At 43.0% G+C, this 12,079-nt stretch overlaps 1 protein-coding gene across 2 annotated transcripts in view; it reads left to right on the plus strand.

The window, feature by feature from the left end:
• The first annotated feature begins 682 nt into the window (after positions 1-682).
• Positions 683-12,079, plus strand: part of KITLG (KIT ligand) — a 55,125-nt gene continuing 43,728 nt past the window's right edge. Inside the window, exon 1 of one of the 2 annotated variants that reach the window (XM_056341342.1) lies at positions 683-1,068. In XM_056341342.1, coding sequence (XP_056197317.1) covers positions 1,054-1,068 — 15 coding nt within the window. In that variant the 5' untranslated portion in view covers positions 683-1,053. The remainder of the gene's footprint in view (positions 1,069-12,079) is intronic. The other variant, XM_056341341.1, reaches the window with a different exon arrangement.

Genomic DNA, 12,079 nt, shown 5'->3' on the forward strand with positions numbered 1-12,079 from the left:
AAAGGTAGTAGCGTGTTAAAAGTAAAAAACCTGCAGGATCACCTTTGCAGAAGCATTAGGAGGCACTGCTCAACAACTTTTCTGTGGCTTCAGCAGGTAAAGGCAGTTTTCAAGCTCTGGCTGAAATACAATCGCCGATTATGGAAAGGCAGCGCTGCAATGGAAACGGCAACGCCGGAGCTGCCTGCCGGGCGTGCCCGCCGCCGCCGCTGCTAGGTGCTGCGCTGAAAATACCGGGCACCGGCTGGGCGCGTTGCCAGAGCGCCGAGCCCGCTGCCTTCCCCGCCGCGGGCCCAGGCGGCGCCCCGGCCCCCCACTTCTCACCGGCGTGGGTGGGGGGACCCAACCCAAGGGCCTGGCTCAGCGCCGGCTGCCCGACCGACCTTGGCTGCCGTGGCGGCGGGAGGCGTGTGCCGACCGGCCAGAGCTCACCGCGGAGGAGGCCGGAGACCCCCGCCCCGCCGCGCCCCGGCGGGCCGGGCTCGCCTCTCTCGGTCGCGGCCGAGCCCCCGGGCACCGGGAGGGAGGAGCCCTCCGCCCCAGCCCCCCGTGGCCGGCCCCTGGCGCCCCGCATTCCCCCCCGCATCCCGGCCCGCCGCTCCCCCCGAGGCAGGCAGCGCCCGGGACGCCGCCGGCCCCGCGGCAGGAGCGGCTCCCTCCTGCGCTGGCGAGGGGCAGGCTCGGCTTGTTCCTGCCTCCAACTTCCCCGAAGTTAACTCGGGTTTCCCCCTCCCTGCGGGTCTGCCAGGGCTCCCGGTCCTCCAGGAGGGCGGGAGGGAGGGGAAAGGCGTGTCTTGCCTGGGCTGCCGCCGCCGCTGCTGGAGGCAGATCGGAGATATAAAAGACCTGGCCGGACGGCGGCTGCGGCTCCAGTCCGTGCGGGCGTTCACGCCGTGGGGAGAGAGGCGCAGCGGGGCGCGCAGGGCGGCGGTGGAAGAGGAGGGCAACCCCAATGCGTGGACTATCCGCTGCTGCATTATGCTGGAGCTACAGTTCCGCTGAAGGGGGTTTGCACACCGCCGGCTGGGCTGGACTGCAGCGCTGCCGTTCCTTATGAAGAAGGCACAAGTGAGTGAGGCGGGGCGGCGGGGGCGGCGGGCGTCCCGACCTACCTGCCGGTCAGGGCTGGATCGCGGCTCCCCGGCGGAGGGCCCGCTGCGGGCGGGGGGCTGCTGGAGCGGAGTGCGCGGGTCGGGGCCGCCGCCGGGCGGGGAGCGCGCGCCCGTGGGGATGCCCCAGAGGTGAGGGGCGCCGGGGATGGGAACCGCTGCCCTTGATGAGCCGTTCGGAGAAGCGGGAGAGGGGGGGTGGGGGCAAAAAAATCACCGCCCGGTCTCGCCCTCGGCGACCGCAGCCCGTGGAAAAGTTGCAGCGAGAGGACGGATGGGCGGCTGAGCCGTGGGAGATCTCGGGAGGCACTTGGGAAAATCGCCATAGTAAATCAGTTGCCTGCGTTACACCGACGAGCTGAGTGCGAAAACGTGAAACGATCGGGGGCAGCAGTGCCGCGGCTGCCGCGCTCAGTGGCTCCATTCAAGCCGCTCCGGCGTGCGGCGCCGGGCGGGTGTTGCGGGTCATCCCCGGCATTCCGCCCCTCGCCCTCCCTCACCCCGCCCTGCAAAGCCGCTCGGTACCGTTGCGGGGGTCCCTGCCGTTATTGCTCCAAGTTCTGTAAAGATTGCGGTCGTTGTGCAGTGCATTTTTTTGAAAGGAGGGATGGGGACAGACACGTAGGAAAATCGTCTTGTAACGAGAAGCAGCTCAGGAAAACTTTAAAGAGAGGAAGTTTAAGGCTTGCCTTTGCCAGGTGCCGGTGCCCTCCGTCCTGGCCGGGCGCCGAGGGGGCCGGGCTGCGCAGCGCCGAGGCCGGGCTTTGCGACAGCAGCGCCGGGAGGCGCGCAGCGCTGGCCCCGCGCGGGGGCTTTGCCTGCCCCTCCGCCCCTTCGTTAGAAGCAAGATACTTTTTGCCTTCGTCTGTTCCTTGGTGGTTGCCGGGTCACCCACACACCAGTAGCTTGAGGACACTTCAGCCTACACTCATTGGAGCAGCGTAAAATATATTTTTAAAAAGGGAAAGACCTTACTGAAGTCTTCTGGGCAGTTACATAGTTTTTCAGGAGATGACAGGAATTAGAAATACTCTGAAATATTTGACTCTCGGCTGGCAAAGCACTGGAGAATGTACCCATGCTTAAGAAGTTAAAGCTTGGAGACTTAATTTTTGTGATGCTGAAGTACAGTGAGGTATTAACTATCAGTTCTGAATTCTAACAGCGTCTGTCCATTGCTGTGACTCCCTTTAGATGACTGAAGATGCCTTGCACCTCAAAGCTGTTGTTTCAGACCTTATAGACAAAACTTGGTCAAATATGCTGAATAGGTTATGAGTTGGGAAGGGTCTCTTAAAGTGTAAGAGCCATATTTATGTGTGCTTTAGTTATATGCTTTAATTTTATACTGGAGTGGATAGCAATAAAGTCACAAGATGTTATTCTAGCTCATGGAAGCATACATATAAGGCTGTTTCTTCAGAGAAGCAAAAAATGTTCAGCAAACAAATGAGGATTTATGGGTGCAAGCGGTCAAGTGTTTTGCTTCATATGAACTGTAAACTTCTAAAACCAGCAGAGTACTTTCACAAATTCAGAGCAAAGCAGAACAATCCCTCTCTCCCAATAAACTGGGAAAGACAGGCAGTCTTGGCATTCAGGACCATATGGCTTGACTCAGGGGCTCATGAGCTGTAGCCTGTGGAACAACTTCTTGTCATGGTGGTGAAGCATCTGTCAGCCTTCAGGCATTTGTGCTTCCTGCTTTTTGGAGGCAGTGACAGACTCCTAGCTCTCCAAAGCATTGTTTCATATATTTTAAGGATTAGCAAACAAATGTGATCCCAAACCATTAATCATTTTGAGGGGATCAGAGAGAAGCAGATACTTCAAGAAAGATTTTTCCACTGAAACCATGAAGACCCTTGTGCAAAGAGAGAGCAAGTAAAGCGAATGCAAGAAGGAGGACTTAAGCATATTGGGGCGCTCCGTGCACTAAAGTAAATTTTAATCTATATGCTCTCCTGTGGCTACTTTTGCCATTGTCTAGACTGGTAACTGACATAGTGAAAAGGACAGGAATGGGAATCCAGGAGAGAAGTTAATGTTTCTTACAATAAAATATTCTACTATAGACATAGTACAGAAAGTGAGAACGACTACATCACTGAGCCTTGAAAACACTTGGTAATACCTGGATAGTGCTTAAAATAAATTGGGGATTTTGATGTTTGAGGTAATGTTACACAGGGATAATACATAACTAGTGCAGCTGAAGGAGTAGCTGAGTCATACGTCAGTGCAGCGGCAGTGCTGAAAAAGAAGAGTCATGCTAAACGCTAGACTCAAAGTGAGCAGGTTGGTCAGTTTATTTAAAACAGTCGTAACCTGAGAAACTACAAGAACTGTAGAAGCATGTTGCCCAACAGTGTTAATCCTAAAAGGATTGTTTCTGAAACTACAGAGTTTGATAAGTATCTAACCCCCTGTTTTAAATTTACCAACAGCTCCTGGGTATTTTTTTATTCTAAGTAATAATGCTTTTTAAAATGTGATTAAGCATTTAGGTCCAGTCATACAAATCCTTTTTCAATGGGACTATTTCCATAAATTAATCTCATCAAAGGATTACTTGTGTGAGAAGATTTGCAGGCTTATATACTTAGTAATTAAAACTGTTATCAGAAGAGAGTTTCTGTGATTTTGCATGATGATATTGCAACAAAATATCACTGATATCTGGACAGACTTTTACATTTTAAATAACAGGATGAGCAGTGCTAGTGTGATACAATCTTGCAAAAATGTAGCAGATTTCTGATTTGCTTGTTCTTTGTTTGAAGACAATCTAAACAGGATTAAGTTACTAAGAAATATGCTGCAAGGAGGGGTCACCCATGGGGTTAGCTGACAAGGCTGCTGTTAAGGTATCACAGATAGTTGGTTCAGGCACTTGATCTTCAGCAGTGGGTGAGATGCACAACCTCTTAGAAACCTCAGTATCAGGAGAGTCTTGGATCTCAGCTCAGCTTTTCACCTCTGAGCGTGCACACTATTACTGGTAGTTAAATGACCTTCTCAAGTTGTCCTATCATAGTATGTTTGTGTCACTGAAGTGGAGCCTTTGTAGAGATTATTATGGAACAGTACCTGGAAAAAGCATTAGTACAGAATTGCCCATTCCAGTCTCATATCAGAAGGCTAATTCAGAAATGCAAAGCATATCTGATACCTTGGTGCGAGCTTGCAGAGTCATTATTTTAGGGGAAACTGTGAGCTCTGATCTCCAATCTTTCTTGCTCATTCTCCAAAAAAAAAACAAAAAACCCAAACCAAAAAAACCAGAAAAACCCCCAAAACAAAAAACCAACAAAACCCAAAAACCCAAAAACAAAACACTAGGCACTTGAAGACATTTGGAGCTCATGATGAGTATACATCTGCTACTCATCAGACAGAAAAAGAGAACTTGCTGGAGCCAAAAAGATGTTGTGCTATTCACATCAAGCAATGGACTAAGGTGCCTTTCTCTTTCCCCCTGGTTCTGACTCAGCTTAGGGGAAGCCAGGTTGCAAGTACTGCAGCTGGAAAGAACACCCTGGAATGAAGTGTCATATGGAGAATAAACACAGATGACCTGGAAGACTCTAGGGTGGGGGAGCAGTTTGTAAGGCATGTTTAGTGATCTTTTTATTACTTTTTTTCCCTTTGCCTGCTTGTGTTGCGCTCCTGTAAGTCTTTATCTCTGTGAACTATGCGGCACTTGGCTTTGTAGTTTAAACTGAGGCCTCTAACCCAGTCTGCTTCTGACCCAGTTCTGTCGTCGCACTGAAATCTAGTTTCTCCTTTTGTGCACTGCATGTCAGTTGTTCAGGTACAGTTCTGCAAGCTGACAGTGCCATTCTCCAAGTTTTGTTATGTGACTTAATGGTATGCTGGCTCATGTAATCGCCATATTGTACGAAAGTTAAGAGTTGGCAAGATGCAGCCCTTGGCTTCGAGTGGGCAATGCTCAGTATGCAGTATGTAAACACAACACCCATTTATTTGAGGCAAGGCAGGAAAAATCTCCCTACGCAATTCCATTTGAGTGGTGTGGGAGCTGACAGATGAAAACGAAAGCGTTTGTTCTCGCCCTGGTCTTTGGTATGCCAAACCTGAGGTTAGTCAGCCTTTTAAACACACTGCGAATCCGCTTGTTTTTTGTTTTGCTTTGTTTTATTTTCCCCCGTGCACTTGCAGAAAAAGGAGATGGATGAACGCAAGGTGAGTGGAGGGGGGTAGTGCTCCTCTTTATTTTTGTTGATTGGCCCATGTTTGCATTGCATACTGAGTCATATGTAAAACTGCAAAACTGATGTTCGTAAATATTACCGATGCTGAAATAAGTGACTGTGGGGAGCATGCAAAATACAGATTTATTTGCTGGATGGTTTTAGTTAATGAAAAAATGTATATAACATCAGACGTTTAATAGTAGGAGAATGAAAATATGTTACAAGTGGAGAAAAAAATAGTGTTAAATATTTTATTTGATTAAAGCTGGTAGCATGCATAATATTGGAGGTCAATGGAAGTAGAATCGCTAATGAAGACATTATTTCTGCTGTATGTCTAAATAAAAGCCAGTTTAGGAGTTCAGATTAATGGACACTTTTATTCACAGTAATGTAGGAAATAAATTATCGTCTAATTTCCTATTGTTATCTAATAACCACTGCGTGAATGATTGTCTGTTGTTCCTGCTTAAACAATGTTTAAATTATACAAGTTAGGTGGATGCAATAACCATTTTGAGTCTGAATAGGTAATTTCTATGTTATTCATATTTTTGCTTTATCGTTGCTGCATGGAGCAGACCTAAGTTTGGGTGCAAGGCGAAAATAGCATAGGGTGTAAAATGTCACTGCAGGTATTGCCTGAACGAGGCCCTTGTGGTACTCACTGCTTTGCAGCCATGCTTTGGAGCACACTCTTTTGCAAAGTGGGTGAGTCCTGAGCTTCCGGCTATTCCATCACCACTTGAAGTGACACTAGTGAGACCAGGTGGTTCATGCTTGGGGGGCCAAGTGCAGGCTCCCCCCTTGGAGGGTCAATAGTTGACCACTAGCTGACAGTTGTCAATACTCCTGGAAGGATCTTTCAAGCAGGTCAGCTGCAGAACCACCTTTCAGATGCCTCCTAGCACCAAATCTTCACCGCTGTTAAAGAGCACTTGTAAGCATGCAAGGACTGCCATACTTGAGTATTTTTCTTTTCCTTCGTCATTGCTGCAAAACCTACTGGATAGAGAAGATCAGGTTCAGGAGTAACCCACAAGATCATATTTAGCCCAGCCTCAAGAGCTACCTCTTCTCCCATCTGTGACTTGACACCTGTATAAGAACCATTCACATGATATTTCTTAATGTTCCAGTGAAGAGTTTCTAGGAGTCAGACTGGGTATGTTAGTACTCCCTCACTTCCACTTGCTTCTCACTGATTTGGGGCAGCAGAGCTGGGAAGTCAGAGAATGGTGTGTGCTGGTGGTCTTGGTGTTTCGTGCCACAAGTTCAAATTCACAGATTGTGAATTGTGCCACCCTCTGAAGTTCCATTCAGAGGTGTACAAACGAGAGTCTGAAAACATCACTCTGCCAGTCCTATCTATTTGTGTACAGGGCCAATCCCACATGGCTGAACCTGGCTTCAATGCAATCATATTAACTGTTCCAGTGACAATAAAACTGCATCCAGTGTCTTTTTCAGCTGATGTCCTGCCTTTCATTTGTTCTGCTGCCATCAGCTCCAGGGACATCAGTTCACTGACAGTTAAGGCCAAGGATAAGTTTAGTCCAGTTAGCTCTACTATCTTTTCTTTAGATGTACCTTTAGGAGTTTCTGGAAGCACTCTAAATACAGCTTTAGAAATACGGTAAGTATATGCAGTCTATTTCTTGTGTGATAGGACCTACATTCTGCCTTTGATTTGGCTGGAATCTGTCTACTTGATGTAGGCAGGATCACTTGTACTGATAGCCTTCCAGTCTTTATCCTCCTAAATGAATTACACTATTTTAATTATTATTTTTTTCCCTTGCAACTAATAGACGTTGAGAAGGAATCCAAATATCTCACCCCACTGAATCAGTGTCATACATACGGAGGAATACACACCGTGCAAAACCAGCTGTGCATATCCAGTATTCTTTATCTGGATGCTAGCTTATGTTTGTGCACAGAATTGCATGCACTGAAGGTCCTAAGCATGGTGGGCAAGCTTTCTGGTTGAGAGGTTTGAAAAACTGTATGTAACATGGTCACAGCTGAGCCACGGGAATGTCCAGTTTCAGCCTCGAATAACGTGCACAGAAATATGTGCCAATGGTGTGTGTTTCCTTTACGGTAGAGACATAATCTGTGTGTGAGTTCACACCATGCTTTATCATGAAAGAATTAAGGCTGAGGCTAGCACAATAGAACCTCCTTGGAATAAAGGCTTATCTGTGTCCTGTGCAGGATGATCTTAAACCTTTCTTGTGAAATGGATCTATAGCTTTTTCTTTGTGCATTTTTGTTCTTCACTCTGAAACTCGGAATTCAGTGAAAGGTAGAGTTAATTCCTTGGTTTTTGAGGAAGAACTTAATAATGTTCAATTATTTTTTTTTGAAAGGAGTTTTATGATGATATGTGATAAGTATATATATTTTATATGAATTTGGAAATATGAGAAAAAAATATAAAATCTTCCTTGCTACCTTGTTCTTGCTTGGTAGCAGCAGACCAATATGTCTTCCATTTGTTTGCCATATGATATGTCATTGCTGGATGGATTCTCTGGTCTGTTTAGTAACACATGACCTCTAATTACTGTTGGAAAAAAAGTTATTCTGGCAATATAAGTCAGACTGTAAAACTAAGTTGTGCAAGTCCTGACAAACTATTTCTGTTTAGAAAAGAAAACTAACTCTGTGCAAATCATACAGCAACTTTTTTTTTTTTTTGTAAGAGTTGCTCCTGGACAAGAGAATGTACTTAGCTATGTCTACAGCACATACTGAAAATGTGGAGTAATAGTGATATACAAGGTTCATCATTTTTAAGTGTTATTTTTAAACAGTGCCTGTAAATGTGGAGGGCTTGAAGTGTGTAGGGAAGTTTGTTCCTCTGTTTCACGTTGATGAAATCTCCATACACAGAGAGGAATTTTTTTCATAACTGTGTATAAAATGGGAGTAGGATACCAAGGTGCAGACTTTTGTGGTCTAACTGAAGTGATGGACTGAGGTAAGGCAGTGAGGAGTCAGGCACGATACATTTAAATTAATAATATGCTGCTTATGTGCAAAATAATTCGCTAAATGAAAAGAAGTGCTTAGAAATTTAGGGAGGTTGAAATTTAAACAGGCTAATGGTTTATTGTAAAGAAGGCCTAATTTGCAGCCCTCTAATTACCAGCCTCCATTTGCTTGTTATTAAGTGAACTCAGCAAAATTTGTCTTTTGCATTAAATGGCAAGCAGACAATATTATGCATTATGTCTTTAAGCTGATATAGATCTGAATGTCAGTTCTTCCTCAGATTTGTTTTTCTTTTACTACTTTGAAGCATACAGGAATAGGAACATTAATCAGCCAAATGAATTTAGGAAGCTTGTATAACACTGCTTGGCACACTCTTTCGTTTGGATTAAAAAATATGTTCCTGAATAAACAGAGCTTTTTGGTGGTTATTTTAAAAAGGAGGAAAAAGTATATCTCAAATAGTCATAACTGCTGTCTTTTTCAAATTACTGTGGTTCTGTAGTGTGTGGATTGCATTTCCATTCTAATATCAAAAACTATCAGTGCTGTATTTGACACCAGTTTAAATGGTTGTGATGAGTATTGCTTTATTTTCAAGAAGATACGAACCTTATTTATAAACTGTAAGTTTAAATACTGTCATTGAAGCAGCTTTGATCTTCTGTATTATAATCCTTGGCAAGGAATGCGCCCTAGATTTGCCATGCAGTCTCTAAATCTATGTCCTTTAAAAATTCTGACCATAATCATAGTCTGTTCCAAACTGTTTAGACAAATTTCTTCAATATTTGTTCCTTTAATAGCATAACGCTGGGTAGTGAAAGCTCTTTTTTTCAGGCTACTAAAATCACTGAAGATCTTGCTTTTTTTTTTAAAATTAGACTCCATTCTCAAGCCAGTTGGTGTTCATAATCCCCCATCGATTTTCTTCTGCCAGGGGTGTGGGAGGATTTTGTTTCCCCCCATGTCTGTGACCAAAATTTCTGGATTTGTTTATTTTCTATCACCATGTCCCAAGCCCACATCTAAAAATGATTGTTCATCCTCCAACGTTCTCTCTCCTCTCCTGATTCAGACAGAAAACAACCTTCATTTCTTTGTGCACCTTTCCTGGCCACTAGTGTGTTTAAGTCAGCAACCTCACCTCTGACAACAAAACTTCAGCACTTTTAGCATCCAAAATACTGATTCTAGCATCCAAAGTACTGAAGGTGTGTCTGTCACCATCCTGTTGCCTGCCACACAATCTAAGCTTCATCTCTGTTGAATTTTTTCTACATTTTTTGGTAGTAGTTTTTCCAGTGGCCATTTTAATTTCCTATTACCTTTTTGAGGCCCACCTCAAATATTAATCTTGAAAAACCTGTTTTAACTGTATTTTGTCTCATTTTTAAAAACAGTGTCTCAGGATTAGAATGAATCCACTGTTCTGTGGAATGGGTTGTTTATTTATACGATGACACTCGTAAGCTTACAGTTATGAAGAGCCCTCTGAAATAGTGGTCTGCCATGTATAGAAGTGACAATACCTTCTCCTCTGTAACTTTCTTAACGCATTAAGAAATTCCTTGCTGCTTTTTTTTTTTTTTTTTTAAGGGTCAAATACTTATTTAAAACAAAAGAAATCCTTTTAGGAGTAATTGTTATTGCTTTCTCCTGTCTCTCTCAGCTTTGTTACCTAACCAAGCTAGAAATACCTGGTTTGGGGTTTCCATTTGGCCTTTACAAAACTTCTGGCCTAAAATGTTCTTAAAATCAACTGGAGTGAATTTCCTGTCTTTTTTCTATTTCTCCTCAGCAGATTAAAAAACAAATCTCTTCTCACATATAGGTTTTAGGGATTTACTAGATATTTGCCAGTAATAGTCAGGCTGTCTACAGTACTTTTGGTCATTTCCCATTGTAACAGAATGTTGTTGACATTTACAAATGGTCTGAGATGTATGTGAAGTTAATTTTATTTTAGCCTACTGATTTATTTCTATCAAAATGAGTTCCCACTTGCTTTGCATCCAAGAACATTATGTCAGTTACTGTTGAATTTGTACCTGTTTAAAGTGCTAATTGTTAAACTATGATGTGCTTTTTGGCTTTCACTATGATAGATTCTTCTTCTTAACATGCACACTCCGTTACTTATTTCAGAGTAAATGGTACAATTCTTAAAAAACTGGGAAGAATTTTTTTCCTGTACAAGTTGACAAGTATCACTTAAGTAAACATGTGAAACAACTGCATCACTTATGAAAATACCTAACTAGTCTTACTGGAATTTTAGACTGCAGACATTGAAAAGTGTATGCTCTGAGGAGATTTGGACTAATCTTCCCAATGGGTTATATTTTCTGTGAGATTAACTATGGAAGCCAAAGAAATTTCATGATAGGCCAGGAAACGTAAATGTGTCTTCTTTAAGAAGAGCAATCCTATATAAATTTTGAGAACTAGATGTAAAAATAATCCAAGAAATCATATTATATTCTGTCAATATTTGCATGAGTTTCTGTATTAGCCTACCCGTAACAAGCGTGCTGTTGAACACATACCAAAATAGTTTCACTACTGACAGCTAGGGTTCTTTCTAATTCACATGAATACTTGTGACCAAATGTGAAGCTCTATAGGGTGTAAACACATTACACATAATTTACAACCACATTTTTTAATAAGTAACTCCCATGAAAATCATCAGTAAAATTAGAGTAAAATAGATGTTCTTTTCGAAGTTTTGCGTTCTGTTGTTTCATTGCAGATATTGTGAGGATACCTAACATTTTTTATCAGTTCTTTAATAAACTCAAAGTACTGCATTACTGGTATCTTTAGAATTATATTTTGTAGGCACCTAGGCATTTGTATTTATTCCAAATTGTGCAGACTTGGGGAGCTTTTTTTCTCTAATTATTTTGCTCCCAGTTGTATCTGCATCTCCATCATACCGAGCTACAAATGAACTGACTCAATTCCTTCTTTCAGTATGTTTATCCCATAATTTCTGCAATTTTTAAGGAAAGCTGCAAGTGGACCTTTAGATTTAAGTTTAGATATTTACATAGGATGTACCCCATGTCTCTGCTTTAAGCTGAGAACACTTGCATGTTGATATATATCATGGGAATATTCCTATTCTTCCTGGAAACATAGAGGAATTATGGGGAAACACTGAAGTACTAGAAACACTTTGAGGGAGTTTGTAGTTGTTAGGCTATAGAAATCCCAATCAAACCCAAAAAACAAACAAAAAAACCACCTCACCCCCACCCCCCTAAACCCACCCACAAACAAGCAGGATATTAGAGTTACAGTTTGTGTGCACAGGACTACAGTTCAGGGCAGGATATAAACTGTAGATCAGGTTAATTTTACAATAAAGGCAACATTGTATAACTTGACAAAAATAGATGATCGTGGTGTTTCCTCTATTTTCTTAAATATATGATAAGTCTTAACACATTTACTCGTAATTCTTGTCTTTAGAGTTAATGAATATGTCCAGAGTTTAAAAAAGAATTTTTCTTAACAGCTTGCCTCTATTGTTGTGTTGTCAGCAGATCTTGCTGTCTTTAAATTGGTTGGTAGAAGGAAGGCGGGAACTCCAATGAAAGGAATAGAAAAGCCCAGCTCCTGTAAAAGAAATGCTTTCAATCTACTAAAACTCTTTGTGTTTCAAAATGGATGGATAAGGAAAAAATATTGAAATTACCTATTTAGATTAAATTAATAAAAGTATAAGAAAAAACCTAAGTA

Source organism: Falco biarmicus, chromosome 5 (genome assembly GCF_023638135.1).
Source record: "Falco biarmicus isolate bFalBia1 chromosome 5, bFalBia1.pri, whole genome shotgun sequence".
Taxonomy (NCBI): Eukaryota; Metazoa; Chordata; class Aves; order Falconiformes; family Falconidae; genus Falco; species Falco biarmicus.